Here is a 27812-nt window from a genome sequence, read left to right on the forward strand (position 1 = left end):
AATTCCAGCACCCAATACAGGAAATTGTTAATAATGTAAAATGACCGTAAACTCGCAAGCAGAAAAATAAATAAGATGTCCTAAAAAAAAAAAAAAACTCCCTGTATGGGACACTATGAAGGTGCAAATCCTCTAACAGCCAAAGCCTATTACTGCGCAGTTGTGCACTGGCCAGGGAAGGAGTCTTCTATCAGAAGTTTTTTAAACCTCACAGTAGCTCTTCATTTATATTTCTCTCTCCCACCCCAGTAAAGTATTAACTTGATTGATAAATTCATGTTTCACAGAGGAAAGTGGATTTTATTCAGTGTTAAACAAAAGATTTCTAGCTATATAAAGCAACTGTCCCATAGTTGTCTTACTAAATAAGTCAATTGGAAGCTCCTCAGTGAGTTCTAAAAGACAAACCTTAGAGTATGGGGGGATTGTTATAGAATTCTCGGGCTGAATATACACAAGAAAAACCGACTACAACATGTGGAGGAGGTCTGCAGGAGTCAAGGGCACCCTTCAGGTAGATACACCATCACTTCAGCCTTGCATATGTTGTCCCTGGGCAATCAAAAAGTACAACCAGGGATTAGGAAGGGCAAGGCCTCAGTCTGTTTTAAGATGCTGTAAAACTTCCAGGCGCAGTCTAGGCCAGTGTTTCTCAAGTGCGGTCCTCAAGCACCCCCAACAGGTCCCTGTGGTGATGCCTGATGCACTGACCACAATGATATCACCTGTGAAAGACTAAGGAAATCCTGAAAACATTACCTGATGTGGGTACTTGAGAAACACTGCTCTAGCCTGCTCCCTTTCCATACCAAATCAAGAGACTGAAAAAGGAATGAACCCCCGAAACGCGTTGAGCTGTTATTTTAGTGTATGTTTGATCTTGAAAATAAAATTTGGAAGAACTGCTGAACTTAGTTCTGGAACCATATGTGCCTGTAACGGAATGCCTGGTGTGGACGAACCTCTCACAGTATTAGTGAAGAGCTGACTTGGAGTTGAAGGGAAAGGAGAGATTCCTCCCCTCTAAGGTAAGTCTATTTCAGTGCATTTGATGAAGATAGTAAAGGAGAAAGATACTGTGGTCGTGCTTGCTTTCCAATATTTTTTGGGTCAAATATCAATATTGTGTAACACATGATATAGAGAGACACCTGTGGCTCTCTCCAATTTCCCCAACATCAATGGACTTTTGAAGGAGGCTCAGGCCTAGTCAATTTAGGTCGTGTAAAACAGAAATGCGGAATTCCCTCTCAAATTAAAGCCCATAGACTTCTTTGGGATTCCGCACTCCCATTCACACTTCTGAATTTCCGCAAGGGTCTATGGGCTTTAATTTGAGGTGGTATTCCGCAAGCGGAAATTCTGCCGTGTGAATAGACCCTAACTAATGCACCTGATTCGTCAAACAGAGAAGAAATGTGTAAACACCCTCTAGTGCCTCAATATAAAACATATGTCCTGTTTTTTCCCTCAGTTTAAAAAACATAAATTTCTTTGTGAGACTGTCAGAAATGCTGGTTAAGGGCAGTATGTACACTGCGTTACTTTTCTTGGGACTGTGGACTAGGATTTAGCATAAAGGCTTGTTTGGCCCTCCTCATAAATAGAATTGTCTATAGCTATAGTTCTGACCTTGTCCTGAGCAATAGACTTGATAAAAACACATAAGCCTTCATAGCTTCCCGTACAAAATAAGGGTAGTCAGAGCCCGTATTATAGGAAAAATAACAATCTAGCTGCTGGTTTATGTAAGTATCCATATCTATAATTTCTATCTAAATTTCCATAAGACGACTCCTCTCCCCTAAACAAAGAGGGAAATGATCAGAAATTTTACATACGGTAATCAATCTCATGAACCTACAGAATGGCGGAGACAGAATGGCGATGGCGCTACAAATCTATGGGTCGCACTTCCTGCAGCATTTCCTTCTATATAAGGACAATCTGTTGGGCCTCATATCAACTGCTATGTCTGCTACCTTTCTGACCATAATATTCCATATTATTAGCCCACATTTCAGTCATACTATTGCATTATTAAATATCTATACATATAGGGGAAACATTTTGCATGCTCTATTATTCTTAGTATTATTATTAATATTTTTGTGTGCAGTAAAAGGCAGGTATTCTGCCCTTAAACATTGCTATTTGGTAATAAGGTATCTCATGGAGTGGCTACTGCCTAAAGGGACTCCGTGTACTGCCTAGAGCAGTGGTCTCCAACCTGTGGACCTCCAGATGTTGCAAAACTACAACTCCCAGCATGCCCGGACAGCCAACGGCTGTCTGGGCATGCTGGGAGTTGTAGTTTTGCAACATCTGGAGGTCCGCAGGTTGGAGACCACTGGCCTAGAAGGTCAATTTGTGCAGGAAAGCCATGTACATGGACCCCAAGTTACATGCTGCAAAATAAAATGTATCACTGGAAGTTCAGGTAAACAAGAACGCTAGGATATGTAAGACCCTAAATGTAAAGTGGTAAAACCATTTTATACAAACTATATCCAATGCAGAGAAATAGAAGAATGGAGCACTCACCCGGTCTTGGCGTGAGAAAAACTTCTTTATTGTATCACGGCAAGCTTAGCGTTCCATGACATGCGGGAGAGCGGACAACACCAGAGGGGTGGGGGAGTGGGATGGGCGACGGTCAGTATCGCGCAATCAGCGCTTCGTCAGGCCTCAACCACAATTTTAAATCTAAGGAACTGCAATTAGGAGGTTACAGTATAAAAATAAAGCAATTTATCACATGCAGATCAGATTTAGTGGTGTACGCCATCTTCTGTGACTGTGGGCATTTTTACGTTGGGAAAACAAATACGCCCATTATTCCACCGGATAAGAGAACACTTTAGGTCTTTGAAAACCGGAGTGGGAGCACCACAATTAAAGGGGTATTCCAGGGAAAAAACTTTTTTTTATATATCAACTCGCTCCATAAAGTTAAACAGATTTGTAAATTACTTCTATTAAATTTTTTTAATGCTTTCACTACTTATGAGCTTCTGAAGTTAAGGTTCTTTTCTGTCTCAGTGCTCTCTGATGACACGTGTCTCGAGAAACGCCCAGTTTAGAAGATGTTTGCTATGGGGATTTGCATCTAAACTGGGCGTTTCCCGAGACACGAGCACTTAGACAGAAAATAACCTTAACTTCAGAAGCTCATAAGTACTGAAAGGATTAAGATTTTTTAATAGAAGTAATTTACAAATCTGTTTAACTTTCTGGAGCCAGTTGATATATAAAAAAAGTTTTTTCCTGGATAACCCCTTTAATCTTACATGTCACAGAATTTCATGATGGATCCCCCAAATCACTCAAGTTTGCTGCTATAGAAAGAATCGAACAGTCAGCTACTAAAGAGCAGTTACTTACCAAAGAAGCTAGATGGACATCTAGATTAAATGCTACAGAAGGTCTAAATGAAAGAAACAAAAAGAAATATAATTAACGCCCTGCAGTTCAGTTCAGTGGTTCACACATAAAGAGTAATTTTTTGGTGTGCACATTTGGTTATTTACACTGTTACTATGGCGATAGCTCACCTTGTCTTTATAAACACTCCCTCCTGTGTAATTTAGAGGCCTGATGAAGCGCTGAATGCGCAATACGGACCGTCACCCATCTCACCCCCCCCACACCCCTCTGGTGTTGCCCGCTCTCCCGCATGTCATGGAACGCTAAGCATGCCGTGATACAATAAAAAAGTCCTCCATTCATCTAATTCTCTGCATTGGATATATCTTCTACTCTGTATGTGAGCACCGGAATGGTCTTTTAGCTAGAGGAGTACAGTTACGTATTTGTGTGTGAAATAGCAGTGCCGGGTATATCCTTCAGTGGGCTGGTTCATTTTATACAAACACAGAATTATGGGGTTCCTAATATAGAATGCAAATACAACAGGGAAATGTGAATGTTTTTTGAATTGCTATATAGTATTATACGTGAAGTAATTGTAGCTATACAATTATTTATCATTTGCTAAATACTGCCATCTAGTGGAAATTGCTTGTATTACTTTTCCTAGGATGAATTAAAAAGGCATTCAGTGTCTTTTTTTGTTGTACAACAATATCTGCTAAGTTGCATGCATATTACCCAGCACCATGTTGATCAGCTGTTTGCCAGAGCTGTGGTATCCACATTGCCATGTTTAAGAAACCAGTTAGAGGTGATATGAGCTTTGTGACATTATTCTACGGCAGTAGCCTTCAAAAGATGGGTGTACATGGGTACACATCTGATCATGTCATGAACATAGTCAGCAACAATACTTGGGTAGGCTGTTGCATGTAAATGACACTCGTTTGGTTCTAAGGGGCCTAAAGGATACTAAAGTGTGCAAGAAAATGTCCCCATTACACCACAACCACACATCTTATCTCCTATCCTTTGCATAGGGTATAAGATGTCTAGTGGCGGAGTAACTCTTTAATGCCAAATTCTGACCCTGCAATCTCAATGTTGCAGCTGCAGTCAAGACTCCTCAGACAAGGAAACATTCTTCCATTATGCAATTTTTGTATGCAAATTTTAGCCTCAGTTTTCTCTTCTAAGCTAACAGCAGTGGCACCTAATGTGGTCTTCTGCTGCTGCAGCCCATCTGCTTCTAGGTTGAACATGTTGTGCATTCAGAGATGGTATTATGTACAACTTTGTTTTAACAAGTGGATATTTAAGTTGCTGTTGTCTTTTTGTCATTTTAAATCAGTCTGCCCATTCTCCTCGGATATAAAAAAGGTATGTTCATCCCCACACCTACCACTAACTAGAGATTTTTTCTTCTTTTAAACATTCTCTGTAAACCATAGAGATGGCTGTAAGTGAAAATCCCAGTAGATCAGCAGTTTCTGAAATACTCAGACCAGCCTGTCTGGCACCAACCATGGCACGTTCGAATCCATTTAAATCTTTGTTTCCCATTCTGATGCTCAATTAGAACGTCAGCAAGTTAATTTGACCACGTCTACATGCCTAAATGCATTGAGTTTCCACCATATGATTGGCTGATTAGCTGTATGTGTTAAATAGCAATTGAAGAGGTGTGCCTAATAAAATGGCCAGTGAGTGTATGTGAGCAGTATCCAAAGTGCAATTTACTTCTATTAAAAATTAGCCTGTTTTTCTACATAAAAGCGTGTAAAGTTTCAGCCACTAAAGGTCTTCCTTCCATTGAATTTGCTATTCATTGCTGGTTGTTAGGTTCAATCAATCTCTAGTAACATAGAAATCAAGATAGAACCCAAGTGGTGACTGTGCCATTATCACAGGCTCACTGCTCCTCTACCAGCCTTAGCATTGCTACTCTCCTACCTCTACCAGCCTTAGCATTGCTACTCTCCTACCTCTACCAGCCTTAGCATTGCTACTCTCCTACCTCTACCAGCCTTAGCATTGCTACTCTCCTACCTCTACCAGCCTTAGCATTGCTACTCTCCTACCTCTACCAGCCTTAGCATTGCTACCCTCCTACCTCTACCAGCCTTAGCATTACTACCCTCCTACCTCTACCAGCCTTAGCATTGCTACTCTCCTACCTCTTCCAGCCTTAGCATTGCTACTCTCCTACCTCTACCAGCCTTAGCATTGCTACTCTACCTCTACCAGCCTTAGCATTGCTACTCTCCTACCTCTTCCAGCCTTAGCATTGCTACTCTCCTACCTCTACCAGCCTTAGCATTGCTACTCTCCTACCTCTACCAGCCTTAGCATTGCTACTCTCCTACCTCTACCAGCCTTAGCATTGCTACTCTCCTACCTCTACCAGCCTTAGCATTACTACTCTCCTACCTCTACCAGCCTTAGCATTGCTACTCTCCTACCTCTACCAGCCTTAGCATTGCTACCCTCCTACCTCTACCAGCCTTAGCATTACTACCCTCCTACCTCTACCAGCCTTAGCATTGCTACTCTCCTACCTCTACCAGCCTTAGCATTGCTACTCTCCTACCTCTACCAGCCTTAGCATTGCTACTCTACCTCTACCAGCCTTAGCATTGCTACTCTCCTACCTCTTCCAGCCTTAGCATTGCTACTCTCCTACCTCTACCAGCCTTAGCATTGCTACCCTCCTACCTCTACCAGCCTTAGCATTACTACTCTCCTACCTCTACCAGCCTTAGCATTGCTACTCTCCTACCTCTACCAGCCTTAGCATTGCTACCCTCCTACCTCTACCAGCCTTAGCATTGCTACCCTCCTACCTCTACCAGCCTTAGCATTGCTACCCTCCTACCTCTATCAGCCTTAGCATTACTACCCTCCTACCTCTACCAGCCTTAGCATTGCTACTCTCCTACCTCTTCCAGCCTTAGCATTGCTACTCTCCTACCTCTACCAGCCTTAGCATTGCTACTCTCCTACCTCTTCCAGCCTTAGCATTGCTACTCTCCTACCTCTACCAGCCTTAGCATTGCTACTCTCCAACCTCTACCAGCCTTAGCATTACTACTCTCCTACCTCTACCAGCCTTAGCATTACTACTCTCCTACCTCTACCAGCCTTAGCATTGCTACTCTCCTACCTCTATATATATATTGGGGCAATTAAATGACAGAAGAATTGTGAGAAAACCGTCACACACAGTACAGACACTATATTATGAACTACACTAACTTTACAGCCCCTGTAGCATAGACAAATAAAAGCAAATAGTGAAATACCCCTTTAAAAAGCATCCATAATTTGTCATAGAGAAAGTTAGCAAAACACAATACTATCAAATATAAAAAGAATTTATTAAGAATAAATGATTATACATCTTCATATTAAAAAAGGGTTATAGCTACTTATTAGCATAGATGGAGGGCAAAACTTCTGCATTAGAGATGGAAAGAACCTGCTCTCCTTCCATGCCCTTTGCCACCCACATCTTTTTGTAATGTGTTTTGTGAATGTTCTGTGCTTTGGATTCGCCAAGTCCATTGGGCGCAGGTCTTCCACTGCTCTCACTGACAAATATCGATGGAGTCTTTGGTAGCAGTTCAAACTTTTGCGAAGTGACAGGCCAGAAGTGATTTTGTCTTGGTCCATGCTCACACTCACTCACTATGTCTTTGGGACTCCTTGGTGTGAGAAACAGGTTCTCGCTCATAGAAGAGCTGCCAAGATGTGTTTGGGCTACTGGAATTTCTTCCATAGACTCTGCAGAATCAGAGTGATATTCAGCAGGTGGTCCTGCAGCCTGAACTGGATGTAAGTTAATCGGAGCCAAAACAGGTAAAGACCTTGATGGGAAACTGGGCGAATGGATGGCCCGAGGTGCTGGGGACACTGGAGCATCTAGAAAGAGTAAACATAATAACTATATTTAAATTTGTTTTTCTTTTTTACATTTCAGTTTTAAAATTGCATAAAAAGTTGATCAAATGTGTTCTTTCCTTCTATTATATCCAAGCTTCTTTCAAGAAATGTGCTGGTTGCTTTTGGAAACAGTGCACAGTTTGTTTCCACTGTGCTGACAGACATCCACCTTACACTAATAAAATATATATCATGTGAGTTCCCACAATTGTTATCATGGAGCAGGTTGGGACAGATCCGGTGTAGTGAAGAAAATTGTTCCCTATAGAGAAATGTGTCAAAGCAGCTGATGATAAATGCTGGGTCAGCAAAGCCACTGTGATTGGCTGAGACACTCTGAGACACGCACACCTGCTCCATACTATTGGTTGTTGGGGGGGGCAGCCTCGCTCTGCTCAGTATTTGGTGCCAGCTCCCTGGACACATTTGACTACACCCCGATCTCCGCGCTCTCACAGCGGAATATAGCAAACTGTATCCTCTCTGAGAGTGGCGAGATCGGGGCAAAGAAGAGGAGAACAGGGATGTTGAAAACTGTGTCCCTGCTGCTGCAGCTCGCTCTCACCGCTGCTGTACAACTGTGAACCCCATCCCCACAGCATTCATCAGCCTGGGGATGTAGAAATGTGTCCCGCTGCTGGCTCTCTCGCTGGCTGGCGCGGGTGTGCGTGTCTCAGCCAATCAGTGGCTTTGCTAACTCAGCATTTATCATCAGCTACTTGGACACATTTCTCTACAGGGAACAGTTTTTTTTCACTACACCATCAAAGCAGAAGCCACTTAGGAGAAACACTTTTACTTATCTAGGCTAAATTAGAAATAGCATTGCAATACTTAAAAGTAAGGATACTATTATGTAGTGAAAACTATTTATATTATTATTTTAAATAAATGTATTATTATCAGCACATATTTATAGACTGTGGATGGAGAAGTGCATGGCAACAGCTGTGACGCCCCAAAGCTGCTAAACCATAACAGCAATATCACTTTTATTAGGACACAAAAGTTCTGTGGAGGACAAAACTGAATCTGCACAAAGAGTCTTTAGTATACAAAGGTATAACTGCTAGTAAAATACAATATAGTTAAGACAAAAAATTTGAAAGAAATTGTTTTCCATGAAACAAAATAAAGCAAAACAAAATACCCATTCCTGACAGAAGTGTCCTATTATGTAAATAAAAAAATAAAATAAAACTTGGTCTGGCTGTTAATAAAACTAGACATAACATACAGATATACATTCTTTTGTTTCAGGTTTCATATATTTACTTTGGTGACCATAAATATACAAATATCAAATCACATTATACTTTTAGACCTCACCATTTTCTTCAAGGGATGGAGGAAGTACACGGACGTCTGGTATGCCACTTGAATGTTTATTGGAATCTTCTGGAGTGATTCTGTTGCTTTTTGTCCTTTTCTTTTTCTTCTTCTGGTGGGAGATAAATCACACATATAACTGAAAGTTCACTTTATTATTTCATAGAGTTTTTGTTTTATCAAACTAATGCAGGACAGTGTAAAATTCTAGTTTTTCTTAATAATTGGATGTAATGGAGGTACACCTTGGAACAATTAAAGGGGTACTCTGCCCCTAGACATCTTATCCCCTATTCAAAGGATAGGGGATAAGATGTCTGATCGTGGGAGTCCCGACGCTGAAGAACCCTGCGATTTCGGCTGCAGCACCCCAGACATCCGGTGCACATAGCGAACTTCTCTCTATGCCGGATGACTGGCGGAACGGAGGCTCGTGACATCACGGTTACGCCCCACTCGTGACGTCATGGCCATGCCCCCTCAACGCAAGTATATGGGAGGGGCCACGAACCTCCGGCGCTGCACCTGACGCCCCCTGCAATCAGACATCCTATCCCCTATCTGTTGGATAGAGGATAAGATGTCTAGGGGCGGAGTACCCCTTTAAGCGATGACTTGCAAAATAGACATTTCATAGGACTATTGCAGGAAAACCCTATTAAAAATATCTTATATTGCAGATTAATCCACTTTACTAATTTTGCACCTCCTGCTGTTGCTTGTGAATGGGTCTGTGCTTATCCATGTGTTGCCATAAGTAGAGAACATACAGGTGCTGTGAAACACACTGTGCTGCCAGATCTGACCCTGTCATCATGGTACTTTGAATGGCTCTCTTCAAATGCTTTACCTCCGCCTAGAAATCCAAGCGTGTACAGCAGTATGAAGCAGCTCAAAGAACTGGGGACCTGCAGATTGTGCTGCAGAAGCGAAGTAGTCAGAGAATGATTTTAACAACATTTTATAAGCAATGTGTGTGGAGGCAGCTGGAGGACCTATCAGAAAGAAGCATATGCAAGGCACGATAGGGCTTGTAGTAAAATACTTTCTTTTGCAATCATGTAGGTCTCCTTTGGATCCCTTCCACAGATTGTAGGGAGGAGAATAGCTAGATGGTAAAAAGGTTCCTCTTTGGTAAAGAAATCCAGTCTGACCACCAGATAATTGCTTGCACCAAAATATAACAAATTGGGCTGCCATGTGTCAGCTGACTTCCTGTGTACTACAGACTTACATTATCACCTATCAGATTCCTCCTGGCAACTCTCAGACCCCATCGCACCTATGCTGTTATAGCACTGCCTTCTCTGCTATGTGCTGTAAGTAGGTTCTGCAGTGTACCCTAAGTGATGGAAACTGACACTGCTCTCCGGTGTGTAAGAGCTACAATTTAAGTGAGAACAGGAGACAGGATGCAGCTGTATATGAATCCCTATAGTGTGATCCTAGGGACAAAGGTTCTATGTTACAATTATTACAGAGCATGTGCAGTGATGAGACTCTGCCCTATGTCTCTGCAAAGCCAGAGGCATCATGACGAATATGCATACACAAGTATTTGCACTTAATTATTTAATGACATCCAATGTTACATTATATTAGCAAAGAAACATAGTTCCAAGTCTATGATTTTTTTTCTTGAAAATGTGCTATATGCCAGATATTACATGTTTAAGTTGGTCTTTTTTCCTTGGATGCTTTTTTTTGTGGCCCTTTAATGTCTTTCAAAGGAATTTTTGACAGAAAAGGTGTCCATAAACATTGTGCAGAACTACAAATCTCATCATGCCTGGAACATCAGCACTCCCGGAAGAAGGACGCAAGTCCGAAACGGACGTAGGGGTGGACATCTCTCTGTTGCACTTTCTGCTTGCACATGTAGGTATTTTGCTGCTGTGATCCTGCGCTTGTACTGTACTTTAGCACTTTATGCATATATTTTCATGCACTGAATCTGGATCCAGCACTGTATTGTTGTTAGGCTGCTATATAGAATTCTATTACCTTGAGATGCTATGCTGGCATTTTACATATTATTAGTAGCTTCAATATGAGAGATGTTCCATATTTGTCAGACGCCAATCCTGTTTTTATTGTAATTTTAAACAATAAACATTATTTGCATTCACGTTGTTGTCTGCCACAGTTGTTGCTATATAGGTTTGTGGAACATCAGAAGGCAGAGTAGCTGTCAGCTGAACACACATTCAGCAGACAGCTATGTGAGGTGCATGGCCACTGAAATCCAGAAAAATACCAACCTTGTTTTCTAGACTCCTCTGGACATCTTTATCTCCCGATTAAATGATTTTAGGGACTTTTAAAGAGTACCTGTCGCCAAATAAAACTTTTAATATAGTGTTCCTTGTGTAATAAGCAGACACTTTCCCATTCACTTAAAATTATCAACATAAATATGTTTAAAATGTAATAGAAAAAACAGCCACTAGGCAGCTCTGTTCTGTACCCTGCCAGAATTAATACAGTGAGTTTGGTCTCCTCCTGGCCCGGCAGGAGTCCAAAATCAGGAAGTGCTTCTGGCTGCACTGAGCTTGATTGACAGCTGAACAGAGACTCACTTAAATCTGCAAAGAGCCTCATTGAAACGTGGATAGAGCCTCACTGAAAGATGCACAGAGCTTGAGGTCTTCCATTCATCACAGCGCTGCAACTATGAGGGCGGAGGTGGTCCCCCAGCAGGCTTCAGTGATGTTATGCCTGCTCGGGAATGCCATTTTCTCCTGCTGGGAGATTACAAGAATAAAAAAGGTATGATACAGAGCTTTATAAAGCTCTGAATTTTTTTTTAAGGGCAGGAGGGGTGTTAGGAATAGTTAGGGAACATAGCCTGAGTTACTTTAGAAAAGTTTATTTGGTGACAGGTACTTTTTAAATATGTATGACAGAACAGTTATAATGGCATAGGTTACTGTTCTCGATTGAAGGTTCAAAAGAAATAAAAATAAAATAATAATAGCTTCATGAATGCCATATATCATGTCATACATAACAGTGAGCTCAGTTATAGGCTCTGCATCACTAATCTCACAGAGAGGAAATATTCTTTGGTTCCAACCTTTGGTTTCTTCTGTTCAGCTGATGAAGTCTTCGGGTCAAACTCAGGGTCTCTATTCCCATGATCAATGTTCACAGGCACGGGTGATCTGCTCAAAGAACATAGTTGTAAAAAGCTACACAAATCATACATATGTATTTGATTTCAGGGGTAAATTACCACAGGGGTAAATTGTATCTGGTCCAAAAAGGGCTAATCATGTACTCCAGTATTCTTTTTACCCTGAAATCCATATGTACAGCAATGTACAGGTGTAGAGCACACCTATTGTGGTGGTTAGAGATGAGCAAACTTACAGTACATTCGATTCGTCACAAACTTCTCGGCTCGGCAGTTGATGACTTTTCCTGCATAAATTAGTTCAGCTTTCAGGTGCTCCGGTGGGCTGGAAATGGTGGATACATTCCTAGGAGACTCTTTCCTAGGAATGTATCCACCTTTTCCAGCCCAACGAAGCACCTGAAGGCTGAACTAATTCACGCAGGAAAAGGCATCAACTGCCGAGCCGAGAAGTTTGTGACGAATCGAATTTACTGTAAGTTCGCTCATCTCTAGTGGTGGTGTAACAACTCCTTAAAACAGCATGTTCTCATTGTGTTATACATCTCCACCCACTAAGCATTCATTTGCTGGGCTGGAGGTGTATGTACATCTACAGAAGTGAGTGGCGATTTATACAGTGCTCATTTACAGTAAAATATGAGCAAGGAGTTTGGGAATAAACAGGAGTCCCTGCTCCTGTAAGGAGTGTCGCACTGAAACATCAATCATATGCACATAATGGAGAACATAGGCTTATCCAACAGCACCTTAGCCATGGTAGGTACAGTGATTTAGCTATCAGCTCCATTTGACTGACAAAAATGGGTTTGGCAGACTCACTCTGTATTTGGAGATCCAGATGAAGGGCTCTCAAATAAAACATCTGGATTAGTGTAAATGAGACTTCCACCATAGCTCTCATTCTAAAGAAAAAAAGCAGAAAAATAACTATGACACAGGATACAAAAAAGGAGACAAACATTATAATAAGATAAGGAAACTAAACAAAGGCACAACTAGGAGAATACAGGTGTCACAATCTGAGTTAGTGCACTTTTTAGTCAGGCTGGCCTGTTACAAATACATAGATTTTACACACATTGTAGGAGCATTTAGGGTGCTCTTACACATTGCAGTACTTCCTCAAACATGCATGTACTTTTTGGTTATACTGTACAGCTAACAGCCAAATCAAAACATGCTGCAATTAATAATAAAACACACCTAAGGGTGCTCTAAGGCCACATTCCCAAAGCAGGTGAACACATGCGGCCAAAACCACATCCTCATGCACTCACCAATAGGTGCATGTTGCGGACGGGATTACTGGCGCACGCCCATTACGCTAAACGCATGGGGGTGAGGTGAAAGCTACATACATTCACCAGCATTTGGAAACTCTGCCTTAGGGTAGGGTTACATGTGCAGCTGATATTGTTATCTATTGACTTCAATGGGTAGGAAAATTTGCAGCAGCAAATTTGCAAACAAAATACTGCACGTGTGACCCTATCCTTAAACGTTTAGGTCTTGAAATTGTTAACTCAAGTTGCTCCCATTTCTAAATTATGCAATTCAGATAAGAAATGTAAAACTTTACTTGTTTACTTATTTTACCTGTGCCCGGCCAGTGGGAGGTGTTCCTCCAGCATCTGGATCCATGTTGCTTGTCTTCATTTCCTGCTTCTGCCGCTGGTGCATTATATATTCATAAGTGCTAAGTTTATTCCACACTGGTATGAATACACAAAATACAGTACAATCATAACCTCTGTTATAAGTATCCATGGAAGTATACATGTTTGGCTCAATTTAAAAAATTGTGTTAAAGAATATAATGTGAAACAATTTATCATCGTTATGTTTAAACCCTCACAAAATTACCCCATTTTAAAAACTGTAAATCTCAACATATTTAAAGTGACATTTAGGAAGTTTGTTAACCCTTAAAGGGGTACTCCGCCCTAGACATCTTATCCCCTATCCAAAAGGATAGGGGATAAGATGTCTGATCGCGGGGGTTCCACTGCTGGGGACCCTCACAATCTCTCCTGCAGCCCCCCCGAGTCACAGCATGGAGCTAAGTTTGCTCCGTGCGAGATGACTCACGATACAGGGGCCGGAGTATTGTGACGCCCCGCCCCCTTTTCACGCCCCGTCCCGCCACCAAGCCCCCTCCCATAGACTTGAATTGAGGGGGCGAGGCGTGACGTCACGAGGGACAGAGCCGTGACATCCCGATACTCCGGCCCCTGTATGGCGAGTCATCATGCACGGAGCAAAACTTAGCTCCGTGCTGTGATGATTTTGGGGGGCTGCAGCGTGACCCCCGTGATCACATATCGTATCCCCTATCCTTTGGACAGGGGATAAGATGTCTAGGGCAGAGTACCCCTTTAACCTCTTCAGGACATAGGGCGTATGGATACGCCCTGAATCCCGAGTCCTTAAGGACCGAGGGCGTATCCATACGCCCGTGGGAATTCCGGCCCCCACCGCTAGCCGGTTGGGGACCGGAGCCGGATGCCTGCTGAAATCGTTCAGCAGGCATCCCGGCATATCGCCCAGGGGGGTCATTATGTCCCCCCATGTCGGCGATCGCCGCAGATCGCTGGACAATTCAGTCCAGCGATCTGCGGCGATTCCGGGTCAATCGGGTCTCCGGTGACCCGGTGACCCGGAATTACTGGCTGTTCGGGGCCGTCTCTGACGGCCCCGAACAGCCAGAGCCTGCAGGGGTGAGGTGGCACTGGTGCCACCTCACGATCGCCCTGATTCGTCGGCCGGATTACCGGCCGACCAATCAGGGCGCCTGCTGCGGGTGTCACTCCCGCACCCGCTCCGCCCCTCTTCTGGAGGACGTGAGCGGGTGCGGGAAGACGACCCCCGGTGCTGGGGACCCCGATCCCCGGCGCCCCGTTGGGATCGGGGCCCCAGGAGCAGCTGCGGCGGCGGGACTGACCTGCAGCGTCTGGATCGTTGGAGGTGAGTGACAGCCTCCTGCTGTTGCTTAGCAACAGCTCCCAGCATGCAAAAAGGGCATGCTGGGAGCTGTAGTTATGCAACAGCAGGAGGCAGACCACCACAACTCCCAGCATTCCCTTATGGGCATGCTGGGACTTATGGTTTTGCAACAGCTGGAGGCACATTCTTTCTATGGAAAAGTGTACCTTCAGCTGTTGTATAACTACAACTCCCAGCTTGCACAAACAGCTAAAGTGCATGCTGGGAGTTGTAGTGGTGCATCTGCTGGTTGCATAACTACAACTCCCAGCATGCCCGTTGGCTGTCGGTGACTGCTGAGAGTTGTAGTTTTGCAACAGCTGAAGGCACACTGGTTGTGAAACTCAGAGTTTTTTTTTACCTAACTCAGTGTTTCACGACCGGTGTGCCTCCAGCTGTTGCAAACTACAACTCTCAGCAGTCAATGTACACCATGCACCGTACATGCTGGGAGTTGTAGTTTTGCAACAGCTGGAGGCACACTGGTTGTGAAACACTGAGTTAGGTCACAAACTCAGTGATACATAACCAGTGTGTCTACAGTTGTTGCAAAACTGCAACTCTCAGCAGTCACCGACAGCCAACGGGCATGCTGGGAGTTGTAGTTATGCAACAGCTGGATGTCCCCCCCAATGTGAACGTACAGGGTACACTCACATGGGCGGAGGATTACAGTAAGTATCTGGCTGCAAGTTTGAGCTGCCGCAAACTTTCTGCTGCAGCTCAAATTGCCAGCGAGAAACTACTGTGAACCCCCGCCCGTGCGACTGTACCCTAAAAACACTACACTACACTAACACAAAAAATAAAATAAAAAGTAAAAAACACTACATATACACATACCCCTACACAGCCCCCCTCCCCTCCCCAATAAAAATTAAAAACGTCTGGTACACCACTGTTTCCAGAACGGAGCCTCCAGCTGTTGCAAAACAACTCCCAGTATTGTCGGACAGCCGTTGACTGTCCAGGCATGCTGGGAGTTTTGCAACAGCTGGAGGCACCCTGTTTGGGAATCACTGGCGTAGAATACCCCTATGTCCACCCCTATGCAATCCCTAATTTAGGCCTCAAATGCGCATGGCGCTCTCACTTTGGAGCCCTGACGTATTTCAAGGCAACAGTTTAGGGTCACATATGGGGTATCGCCGTACTCGGGAGAAATTGTGTTACAAATTTTGGGGGGTATTTTCTGCTTTTACCCTTTTTAAAAATGTAAAATTTTTGGGAAAACAAGCATTTTAGGTAAAAAAAAAAAAATTTTTTTACATATGCAAAAGTTGTGAAACACCTGTGGGGTATAAAGGTTCACTTAACCCCTTGTTACGTTCCCCGAGGGGTCTAGTTTCCAAAATGGTATGCCATGTGTTTTTTTTTTGCGGTCCTGGCACCATAGGGGCTTCCTAAATGCGGCATGCCCCCAGAGCAAAATTTGCGTTCAAAAAGCCAAATGTGACTCCTTCTCTTCCGAGACCTGTAGTGCGCCAGCAGAGCACTTTTCACCCCCATATGGGGTGTTTTCTGAATCGGGAGAAATTGGGCTTCAAATTTTTAGGGGTATTTTCTGCTATTACCCTTTTTAAAAATAAATTTTTTTTGGGAAAACAAGCATTTTAGGTAAAATTTTTTTTTTTTTTTTTACATTTGCAAAAGTCGTGAAACACCTGTGGGGTATTAAGGTTCACTTTATCCCATGTTACATTCCCCGAGGGGTCTAGTTTCCAAAATGGTATGCCATGTGGTTTTTTTTTGCTGTTCTGGCACCATAAGGGCTTCCTAAAGGTAACATGCCCCCCAAAAACCATTTCAGAAAAACGTACTCTCCAAAATCCCCTTGTCGCTCCTTCCCTTCTGAGCCCTCTACTGCGCCCGCCGAACACTTTACATAGACATATGAGGTATGTGCTTACTCGAGAGAAATTGGGCTACAAATACAAGTAAAAATTTTGTCCTTTTACCCCTTGTAAAAATTCAAAAATTGGGTCTACAAGAACATGTGAGTGTAAAAAATGAAGATTGTGAATTTTCTCCTTCACTTTGCTGCTATTTGTGTGAAACACCTAAAGGGTTAAAACGCTGACTGAATGTCATTTTGAATACTTTAGGGGGTGTAGTTTTTATAATGGGGTCATTTATGGGGTATTTCTAATATGAAGACCCTTCAAATCCACTTCAAACCTGAACTGGTCCCTGAAAAATACTGAGTTTGAAAATTTTGTGAAAAATCGGAAAATTGCTGCTGACCGTTGAAGCCCTCTGGTGTCTTCCAAAAGTAAAAACACGTCAATTTTATGATGCAAACATAAAGTAGACATATTGTATATGTGAACCAAAAAAAAATGTATTCGTAATATCCATTTTCCTTACAAGCAGAAAGCTTCAAAGTTAGAAAAATGCTACATTTTCAAATTTTTCATCAAATTTACGGATTTTTCACCAAGAAAGGATGCAAGTATCGACAAAAATTTACCACTATGTTAAAGTAGAATATGTCACGAAAAAACAATCTCGGAATCAGAATGATAACTAAAAGCATTCCAGAGTTATTAATGTTTAAAGTGACAGTGGTCAGATGTGCAAAAAACGCTCCGGTCCTTAAGGCCAAAATGGGCTCCGTCCTGAAGGGGTTAAGGGGGCAGCTATGAAATCTGGCTCATTCATAACTGCCTCAAATTTAAGCTAAGTGGTCGGAAAGGAGTTAAAGCATTTTAGTTAAGAGCCCTCACTGATTCACTATCTGTTTTTCTATTACTTTCAGGACTACTTCATCGTGCTGTATATTAAACTCACTTCCTTTTATTCAAGCCTCCTCTCTGATCAGCCATCATCTTTTATTTTAGATTTCTCCCCTAATCTGTTTTGCTATCAGTCCCATGATGAATCAACACAGCATTACATAGGAGGATACTAAAAATCTTTCCCTTAAGCCCAGGATGCAAAAACGTACGACCTGGTCGACCGGTACTTAGCACACCAGAGTGTGTATTTATACCCTGCGGCGTGTACAATCTACACTGCTCAAAAAAATTAGATCCTAGATCAGAATGAATGAATTAACTGATCGTATGAAATTATCAATGTAAATCAAATTTATCAACCCATGGAGGTCTGGATATGGAGTCACACTCAATATCAAAGTGGAAAACCCCACTACAGGCTGATCCAACTTTGATGTAATGTCCTTAAAACAAGTCAAAATGAGGCTCAGTAGTGTGTGGCCTCCACGTGCCCGTATGACCTCCCTACAACGCCTGGGCATGCTCCTGATGAGGTGGCGGATGGTCTCCTGAGGGATGTCCTCCCAGACCTGGACTAAAGCATCCGCCAACTCCTTGACAGTCTGTGGTGCAACGTGACGTTGGTGGATGGATCGAGACATGATGTCCCAGATGTGCTCAATCGGATTCAGGTCTGGGGAACGGGCGGGCCAGTCCATAGCATCAATGCCTTCCTCTTGCAGGAACTGCTGACACACTCCAGCCACATGAGGTGTACCAATGTCTTGCATTAGGAAGAACCCAGGGACAACAGCACCAGCATATGGTCTCACAAGGGATCTGAGGATCTCATCTCGGTAACTAATGGCAGTTAGGCTGCCTCTGGCAAGCACACAGAGGGCTGTGTGGCCCCCCAAAGAAATGCCACACCATATCATTACTGACCCACCGCCCAACCATTCATGCTGGAGGATGTTGCAGGCAGCAGAATGTATTCCACGGCATCTCCAGACTCTTTCACGTCTGTCACATGTGCTCAGTGTGAACCTACTTTCATCTGTGAAGAGCACAGGGCGCCAGTGGCGAATTTGCCTATCTTGGTGTTCTCTGGCAAATGCCAAATGTCCTGCAGTGTTGGGCTGTGAGCACAACCCCCACCTGTGGACGTCGAGCCATCATACCACCATCATGGAGTCTGTTTCTGAACGTTTGAGTGGACACATGCACATTTATGGCCTGCTAGAGGTCATTTTGCTCGTGCTCCTCTTTGCACAAAGGCGGAGGTAGCGGTCCTGCTGCTGGGTTGTTGCCCTCCTATGGCCTCCTCCACATCTCGGATGTACTGGCCTGTCTCCTGGTAACGCCTCCATGCTCTGGACACTACGCTGAAGACACAGCAAATCTTCTTGCCACAACTCGCATTGATGTGCCATCCTGGATGAGCTGCACTACCTGAGCCACTTGTGTGGGTTGTAGACTCAGTCTCATCTACGACTAGAGTGAAAGCACCGCCAGCATTCAAAAGTGACCAAAACATCAGCCAGGAAGCATAGGAACTAAGAAGTGGTCTGTGGTCACCACCTGCAGAACCACTCCTTTATTGGGGGTGTCTTGCTAATTGCCTATAATTTCCACCTGTTGTCTGTTCCATTTGCACAACAGCATGTGAAATTGAATGTCAATCAGTGTTGCTTCCTGAGTGGACAGTGCGATTTCCCAGAAGTGTCATTGACTTGGAGTTGTTGTGTTGTTTAAGTGTTCCCTTTATTTTTTTGAGTAGTGTATGAAGCTTGCCTTGCAGATGGCAGGTCCTGGCTGCTATCAGCAACTGGGACCTTGCTGCTACTGGCAGACATCAGCAATCACACTGATGCCCGCCATTAACCCTTCAGATGCAGTGATCAATAGTGAGCAAGTGTAGTTGCACTGCTTACACTATCAGACTGCTATTTTCTAACATGTGGAAATGTTCAAACTATTAAAATATGGTGTTAATGATCCAGCATGTTGAACTGCATGAACTTAACTAAATAACACATCACATTGCAGGAAGAATTAAATAAAAAGTGATCAAAAATAGTCATACACTCAAAAGTGGTACTGATAAAAGCTACAGATCACAGCACAAAAAAATTAGCACTCATACAGCCCCATATATGGAATATAGGAGTCAGAATAGGGTAATTTTTTTCATACTTATTTTGTTAATTTTGGAAAAATGGGTATACTAAGGGGTTAATATTCTCTAAAAAAAAACTTGGAAATCATAAGTAAATAATCAAAAAAGCTTAACTGTCACATGCAGTTTAATCATACAGGAGGTTCTAGTGCTGAGAAAGTGACCCCACTGAGAGCACAGAAGCACATGGGGGTCACAAGAGATGATTTGACCAAGCAAAACGAAAGGATTCCAGGAATTTTAAGATAGAAAGGAATACCTAGGGGTGAACTACATATACTGTGTAACTATCTGCATAATGAATGCATATCTATTCCTATTACTTTAAAAAGGACCTGTGGTCAGTCAAAAAGACATTTAGCTTTCATATAAGATTCTATAGCCACTGGGGCCATGATTCCTAAAACTTTTTATTTAACTTCCTTGCTATGCCCCCTGTTCCTGAGACATAGGGGTTTTACTATCTATAACTCACTTAAACGTCACATGGACAGTAGCTTTATTGCAAAACACGATGTGAATGCAAGGCTAAGGAGATGTGATTAGGAGCTCTACCATCACTCCCCCCCTAAACAACATTCAGCCCCCCTCAGCACCAATCACACACCCCATTTTACAATAAACTTCTTCCTACCTGACAATTCAGTTTAAAAAACAGTCAACCAAATAATAAAATCACTATATCTTACTAATGAAGGAGAAAAAGGTGTAACACGAAAGTAAAAACACTGTTGGAATCAACACTTGCGTGTTACATAACAATAGACAATTGTTTTTAACGGACCACAAGTCCTCTTAATACTCACCTGCAGGAGAATGTACTTCTTTAGTAGGCAAAAGCTGGGTTCACACGTAGTATTTTGATCAGAATTTTTAACCAAAACCAGGAATGAGAAGATGTGCATTTTGTTGGCGCTTACTCCTGGTTTTGACAAAAGATACTGACCAAAATACTGTGTGTGGACCGCGCTTAAAGGGGTACTCCACTGCTGGAACAAACTGTTCCAAACACTGGAGCCGGCAGCTTGTGACATCATGTCACACCCCCTCAATGTAAGTCTATGGAAGGGGGCGTGATGGCTGTCACGCCTCCTCCCATAGACTTGTATTGAGGGGGCGGGGCATGCTGTCATGAGGGGGTGGGATATGACATCATGAGGGGGAATGGCTATGACGCCGGCTCCAGCGTTTGGAACAGTTTGCGGAGTAAAATAAGTGAATGTTGCTTGAATATGAAATTATTTACAATTTTTACGTGAATGTGCCCCCACAGACAATTTTGTAATATATTATTTAGTAAATCTGATATCCTGGTGATGTACAGTCTACAGATAATGCACCCTCTTATTTATATATATATATTTTTTAGTTTAGAGAACAATACTTACAGAGGTAGATGTGAAAGCAGAGCAGTTGTCCTATCAACAGTATAGTAATGAGTCCCAGCACTGAAACTAGAGCTGCCAGGCCCAAAATGACAGAGGCTTGAGTTTCCACTGGTGCTGCAGGCAGGAACACATACCACACATCTGAAAGGTTCTGAACGGCTAGAAGACATAAGGATCAGGGTTACAATCCAAAAACACAACTAGATATAGTAATTAAAAACACATGCACATACATAGAAGAGGTTGTAATGCTTCCGGCCTACATCTCCTATACTGCACATTCAAACAGACAAACTTTAAAAGCTTGCTAAAGGGCAAGTAAAAGTTCCGTCACAAAAATTCCGGATCCCAAACTTTGTCGAAATAATAAACATTCATTCTTTTTTGCAGAATCCCCTTGACAACACATCTATGGACAAATACCTATCAATACCCCTGCTTTCTTTTATTATCAGCCATGTCCATCATAACTTCCTGATAATGCTGTTATTACAGTGTAGTATGTTGAGGAGGTCATGGCAGTTAAAGGGTTACTACCGTGCTGACAACTTATCCCCTATCTAAAAGGATAGGGGATAAGTTGCCGGATCGCGCGGGGTCCCGCCGCTGGGGACCCCCGCGATCTCGCACGCAGCACCCCGTTCTCATCAGGCCCCGGAGCGAACATCCGCTCCGGGTCTGATTACGAGGCCGGTGATCGTGACGTCACAGCTTCGCCACCATATGATGTCACGCTCCGCCCCCTCAATGCAAGTCTATGACAGCTGTCTCGCCCCCTGCTATAGACTTACATTGAGGGGGCGGAGCGTGATGTCACATGGGGGCGGAGCCGTGACGTCACAATACTCCGACCCCGTGATCGGCAGTCATCAGACCCGGAGCGATGTTCGCTCCGGGGCCTGATGAGAGCAGGTGCTGTGTGCGAGATCGCGGTGTCCCGCCGATGGCTTTAGATAGGGGATAAGTTGTCAGCACACTAGTAACCCCTTCAATTTTAAAAGGTATTACAAGATTTTTCTTCTTCAGCCTTTGAGGCCACTATGCTAAGAAAATATTCAGTGTAATATGCTTTTCTTACATTCGTATGCTGCTTTGTCTTGTTTTCATGCACAAGACCCACACCCAGAAGTGCTGTAGTGCAAGTCTTTTTACTTTACTCTGGTCTCTGACCTCCCAGCATTCCATGCGGCCAGAAACAATAGGGGAGATTTATAAAAACCCATAGCAACCAATCAGATCACTTCTTTCATTTTTGAAAAGGCCTCTGAAAAATGAAAGAAGCGATCTGATTGGTTGCTATGGGCAACTCAGCAACTTTTCCTCTGGACAGGTTTTGATAAATCTCTGTCAATATGTCATAAGTCACATGGTCAGGGTGTAGCTATGCTGCAGTGGGTGGGTGGATAACATTACTTCAACAAATCCCCTCCACCCTTCAGTAAATCCTTTCCACCACCCTACTTTCTACCTACTATAGCACTTCTGGGTGTGAATCTCATGCATGAAAACGGGACATGGCTTTGCACGGAGGTAATAGAAGCATATTACACAGTATTATAAACTTGCCATTATGAGCTAATGCTGTGATACTCTGAATGTGGTGTGGTGCAGTCCCACAAACTATTTTTACACATATTCACATGGCCGAATTTCCGCTTGGAGAATTCCGCCTCAAATTAAAGCCCATAGACTTCTATGGGATTCTGCACTCCCATTCACACATCTGAATCTCCGTTTTCGGAATTCCGCTAGCAGAATTCCGCAAGCTGAAATTCAGATGTGTGAATGGAAGTACGGAATCCCATAGAAGGGCTTTTAATTTGAGGCAGAATGCCACAAGTGGAAATTCGGCCATGTGAATAGACCCTAACACCAACTGGTGTAGGTCTCATGTGTACTGGCTATACCTGTGTATCACAGTTTGAGTCTTATATTGTTTTGTTTGAGGTTTGTTATTCTGGTTTTATCGGAATACAATAAAATAACATTTTTACGGGTAAGATTCAAAAAAAGGTTTCTTTTTTTTAACCCCATACTTCTGCAAGGAGTTATTGGTGTTGTTTCGATGTAGACGGCCCATTCCCGAGCTGTTCTAGCACCCACTACAGATGGAATCTCCACCCAGAATGTTTGGGTTGAGATTCTGTAATGTGAATGCGCCCTTAGTGGAAATATATTACACTATTTTCAAGCCTGTCAACAAGCTCATAAACATATATATATATTTATTAACAAAAAAAAAAACCTTACATTTCTAATATTGTATATTCATATTTTTATCATCACTATTATATTAATTATATTAAAATAAAAGAGAGAAAACATAAAAAGGATCACCTGTAAAGTGCGGATCAGTCCTTAATGCTGTTGGATCAATGAAGTATTCTATAAATACATATGATGAAATTGTGCTCAGCAAGAAAGTGCCCAGGAATGCAGATATAAGACAGTTGAAAAAAAGCCTAAAATGTTGTGAAGCAAAAACAAATGTTGGACATGTTAAAATGTCACATATGTCATCTAAACCTCGATATTGCCTAACATAAAACAATCACTACAAAAAGCTACGACACAATAAGAAGGTGCCAAAACTGGCAAGTTTATAAACACAGTTTAAACCATCACGGTCAATTTATTTTTTTCACCAGGTAACATGGGTTTCATAGGGTTTTCGAATACAATATGGTACAGATGTAGCAGATGGTCACCATTAGAGCAATATTTTATCTCAACACACAGCCAAGCCTGAGTAACCAGGCAAAATGTCACTTTGTTTCTGGGATGATGAAATGGGACAACAGGAAGTTGTCTGTTGGCACCATTGCCCGTTTTTTTAGCAAAAAAAAAAAAAATGCATTTAATAGTGAGAAGAATATCTAGATGATATGATATATTTATGTATTGATTCAAAAAGCACAAACGCACAAATAATGCTCTATAACACAAACTCTGAATTTATCCTGCTAGGATAGGCTGACAATCTCTATACTGTATGTGCGGGGATCAGTGCGGGACCAGAGAGGTGTTTAACAGATTGTTTGATGCATTTGAGCCCTTTTAAATAATACATAGAACCTCTTTAAAGGGGCATTCCGGGAAAAAACTTTTTTTTTTTTTTATATCAACTGGCTCCAGCAAGTTAAACAGATTTGTAAATTAAAAACCCACTCAAATTAGGTGGCCTTGACTTGGCGAGTGGGCTTGTACCTTTTGATCAAAATGTATACTAACAACCTGTTCGTTTTTGAATTTATGCTGAGAAGCAATCAGATCAAAACACAACATGTAGATGTGCGACCATGTCTGTTTTGTCTACCTGAATTCAGATTTGTAAATTACTTCTATTAAAAAATCTTAATCCTTTCAATAATTAGCAGCTGCTGAAGTTGAGTTGTTGTTTTCTGTCTGGCAACAGTGCTCTCTGCTGACATCTCTGCTTGTCTCGGGAACTGCACAGAGTAGAAGAGGTTTGCTATGGGGATTTGCTTCTAAACTGGGCGGTTCCTGAGACACGTGTCATCAGAGAGTACTTAGACAGAAAAGAACAACTCAACTTCATCAGCTCATAAGTACTGAAAGGATTAAGATTTTTTAATAGAAGTAATTTACAAATCTGTTTAACTTTCTGGAGCCAGTTGACATATAAAAAAAAAAAAGTTTTTTTTTCCTGGATAACCCCTTTCATGCCAATAAAGGGGTACTCAAGAGAAAAAAAAAATGTCAGATCAACTGGTGCCAGAAAGGTATACAGATTTGTAAATTACTTTTATTTAAAAATCTGAATCCTTCCAGTACTTACCAGCTGTTGTATGCTCCCAAAGAAAGTTTGCTGTTCTTTCCAGTCTGACCACAGTGCTCTATGCTGTCATCTCTGTCCATGTCAGAAACTGTACAGCGCATAGGGAAATCCCCATAGCAAACCTTTTCTGCCGACATGGACAGAGGTGGCAGCAGAGAGCACTGTGATCAGACTGGAAAGAACTACACAACTTCCTCTGTAGCATACAGCAGCTGATAAGTACTGGAAGGCTTGAGATTTTTAAACAGAAGTAATTTACAAATCTGTATAACTTGCTGGCTTTTCCCCTCCAGAGTACCCCTATAAATGTTACTTGTTCATTCATACTTTAACCCCTTAAGGACTCAGGGTTTTTCCATTTTTGCACTTTCGTTTTTTCCTCCTTACCTTTTAAAAAATCATAACCCTTTCAGTTTTCCACCTAAAAATCCATATTATGGCTTATTTTTTGCGTCGCCAATTCTACTTTGCAGTGACATTAGTCATTTTACCCAAAAATGCACGGCGAAACGAAAAAAAATAATAATTGTGCGACAAAATGGAAGAAAAAACGCCATTTTGTAACTTTTGGGGGCTTCTGCTTCTACACAGTGCATATTTCAGTAAAAGTTATGCCTTATCATTATTCTGTAGGTCCATTCGGTTAAAATGATACCCTACTTATATAGGTTTGATTTTGTCGCACTTCTGGAAAAAATCATAACTACATGCAGGAAAATTTATACGTTTAAAAATGTCATTTTCTGACCCCTATAACTTTTTTATTTTTCCACGTACAGGGCGGTATGAGGACTCATTTTTTGCGCCGTGATCTGAGTTTTTATCGGTATGATTTTTGTTTTGATCGGACTTTTTGATCACTTTTTATTCATTTTTTAATGGTAGAAAAAGTGACCAAAATACGCTTTTTTGGACTTTGGAATTTTTTTGCGCATACGCCATTGACCGTGCGGTTTAATTAATGATATATTTTTGTAGTTCGGACATTTACGCACGCGGCGATACCACATATGTTTATTTTTTTTTACACTTATTTTTTTTATGGGAAAAGGGGGGTGATTCAAACTTTTATTAGGGAAGGGGTTAAATGACCTTTATTAACACTTTTTTTTTACATTTTCTTTGCAGTGTTATAGGTCCCATAGGGACCTATAACACTGCACACACTGATCTTTTACACAGATCACAAGCGTGTATTAACACGCCTGTGATCAGTGTTATCGGTGCTTCACTGCTCCTGCCTGGATCTCAGGCACGAAGCAATCATTCGCCGATCGGACACCGAGGAGGCAGGTAAGGGCCCTCCCGGTGTCCGGTCAGCTGTTCGGGACCGCCGCGGTGAAATCGCGGCATCCCGAACAGCCCGACTGAGCAGCCGGGTCACTTTCACTTTCGAAGCGGCGGTCAGCTTTGACCGCCGCTTCTAAAGGGTTAATACCGCACATCGCCGCGATCGGCGATGTGTGGTATTAGCCGCGGGTCCCGGCCGTTGATGAGCGCCGGGACCGACGCGATATGATGCGGGATCGCGGCGCGATCCCGCTTCATATGGCGGGAGCCGCCGCAGGACGTAAATATACGTCCTGCGTCGTTAAGGGGTTAAGCACATCAGTATAATGACATATCTTCAACGCAGCAATGAATATCAAGATTCCTGTCCTGTCTGTCCTGCTCTGATCTATAAGGAATAAATAGAATATGAAAACAAAGATTTGGTTCTATTAAATGCATGTTCCTCTTACCAGTAATTTTTTCCTCCCACGCAGTTATTGAGCCATTTGCAGTGGTGATCAAAATTACTGACGCATTTATTGCATAAACTGCAGTGCTTTGACTTGGCACCCCTGTAGTGATAGAACAGTAAAATAGGTTTAGCCTGTAATATAAATAAACCATTGATACAGTGACATACAAAGTCATGCACATGAACACAAGCCAGCACAAAAAAAAAAAAAAAAGCAAAAGAACACACAAGTAATGCAGATGGACATAACATATCTGACTGATGGAAAATACAGCAATCCAATTATCATGGATACATTCCTAATATTCTCAAGTTTATAATACTACAGTAGGAAAAAACACAAGACAGAGCTTCTCATTGGGCAGTATGTTTGGTACTGTTGGTACTACAGGTGGGTAGTGTGGGTGGACCACTCACCTTGCAAGGTTGTGTTTGGCACACAGCAACCTTAAGAGCCTTTTGATATATTGGGAATTATCAGAGGAGCGGTGCAGCCGTCCGATTATTTCGAGTGGATCCTCTTCACACTCGATGGGTAAATTCAATGAATAGTAGAAAAAAATTCGGGGTGATCGGCGCAATCCGTATGTCGTACATAAATGCAAGGTATACTGGTTAAAAGTCCAAAGTTTCTTTTATTTGCTTGTGACAGACGCGTTTCGAGGTTTCATACCTCTTTCATAGAAGTATGAAATCTCGAAACGCATCTGACACAAGCAAATAAAAGAAACTTTGAACTTTTAACCAGTATACCTTGCATTTATGTACGACATACGGATTGTGCCGATCAGCCGGAATTTTTTTCTACTATTCATTGAATTCTCAAGTTTATGATATAAAGCTCAGTCATGTGACCCTTCATCTACCTTCTGACTTCACTAACCCCTAGCGATGAGCTATCTTGCCACTCAAATAAATGGCTATTCTATCATGTAGGACATTGTTTCCCAACCAGGGTGCCTCCAGCTGTCGCAAAACTACAACTCCCAGCATGCCCGGACAGCCTTCGGCTGTCCGGGCATGCTGGGAGCTGTAGTTTTGCGACAGCTGAAGGCACCCTGGTTGGGAAACACTGCTGTAGGATATATGTTACACCGGTGTGGGGGTCAACCACTAGGACTGCCACCAAGCACTTTGAAGCAGGACACCAATTTCTCCTCAAGACTTCTACAGTGTATGAAGAATGAGGGAAGGTAAGGTTTGCGTTTCTTCATCCATGAA

At 42.4% G+C, this 27812-nt stretch overlaps 1 protein-coding gene across 3 annotated transcripts in view; it reads right to left on the minus strand.

Moving 5' to 3' along the window:
* Positions 1-6745: 6745 nt before the first annotated feature.
* Positions 6746-27812, minus strand: part of ZDHHC1 (zinc finger DHHC-type containing 1) — a 40899-nt gene continuing 19832 nt past the window's right edge. For 2 of the 3 annotated variants that reach the window (XM_056526386.1, XM_056526387.1), the window contains exons 5-12: positions 26590-26691; positions 23386-23510; positions 21049-21207; positions 13379-13494; positions 12602-12684; positions 11720-11807; positions 8644-8755; positions 6747-7293 (exon numbers count right to left, since the gene is read on the minus strand). In XM_056526386.1, the coding sequence (XP_056382361.1) occupies positions 6797-7293; positions 8644-8755; positions 11720-11807; positions 12602-12684; positions 13379-13494; positions 21049-21207; positions 23386-23510; positions 26590-26691 (1282 nt within the window). In that variant the 3' untranslated portion in view covers positions 6747-6796. Of the gene's footprint in view, positions 7294-8643; positions 8756-11719; positions 11808-12601; positions 12685-13378; positions 13495-21048; positions 21208-23385; positions 23511-26589; positions 26692-27812 lie in introns of all 3 variants that reach the window. The other variant, XM_056526388.1, reaches the window with a different exon arrangement.

The sequence above is a fragment of the Hyla sarda genome, chromosome 6 (genome assembly GCF_029499605.1).
Source record: "Hyla sarda isolate aHylSar1 chromosome 6, aHylSar1.hap1, whole genome shotgun sequence".
NCBI lineage: Eukaryota > Metazoa > Chordata > Amphibia > Anura > Hylidae > Hyla > Hyla sarda.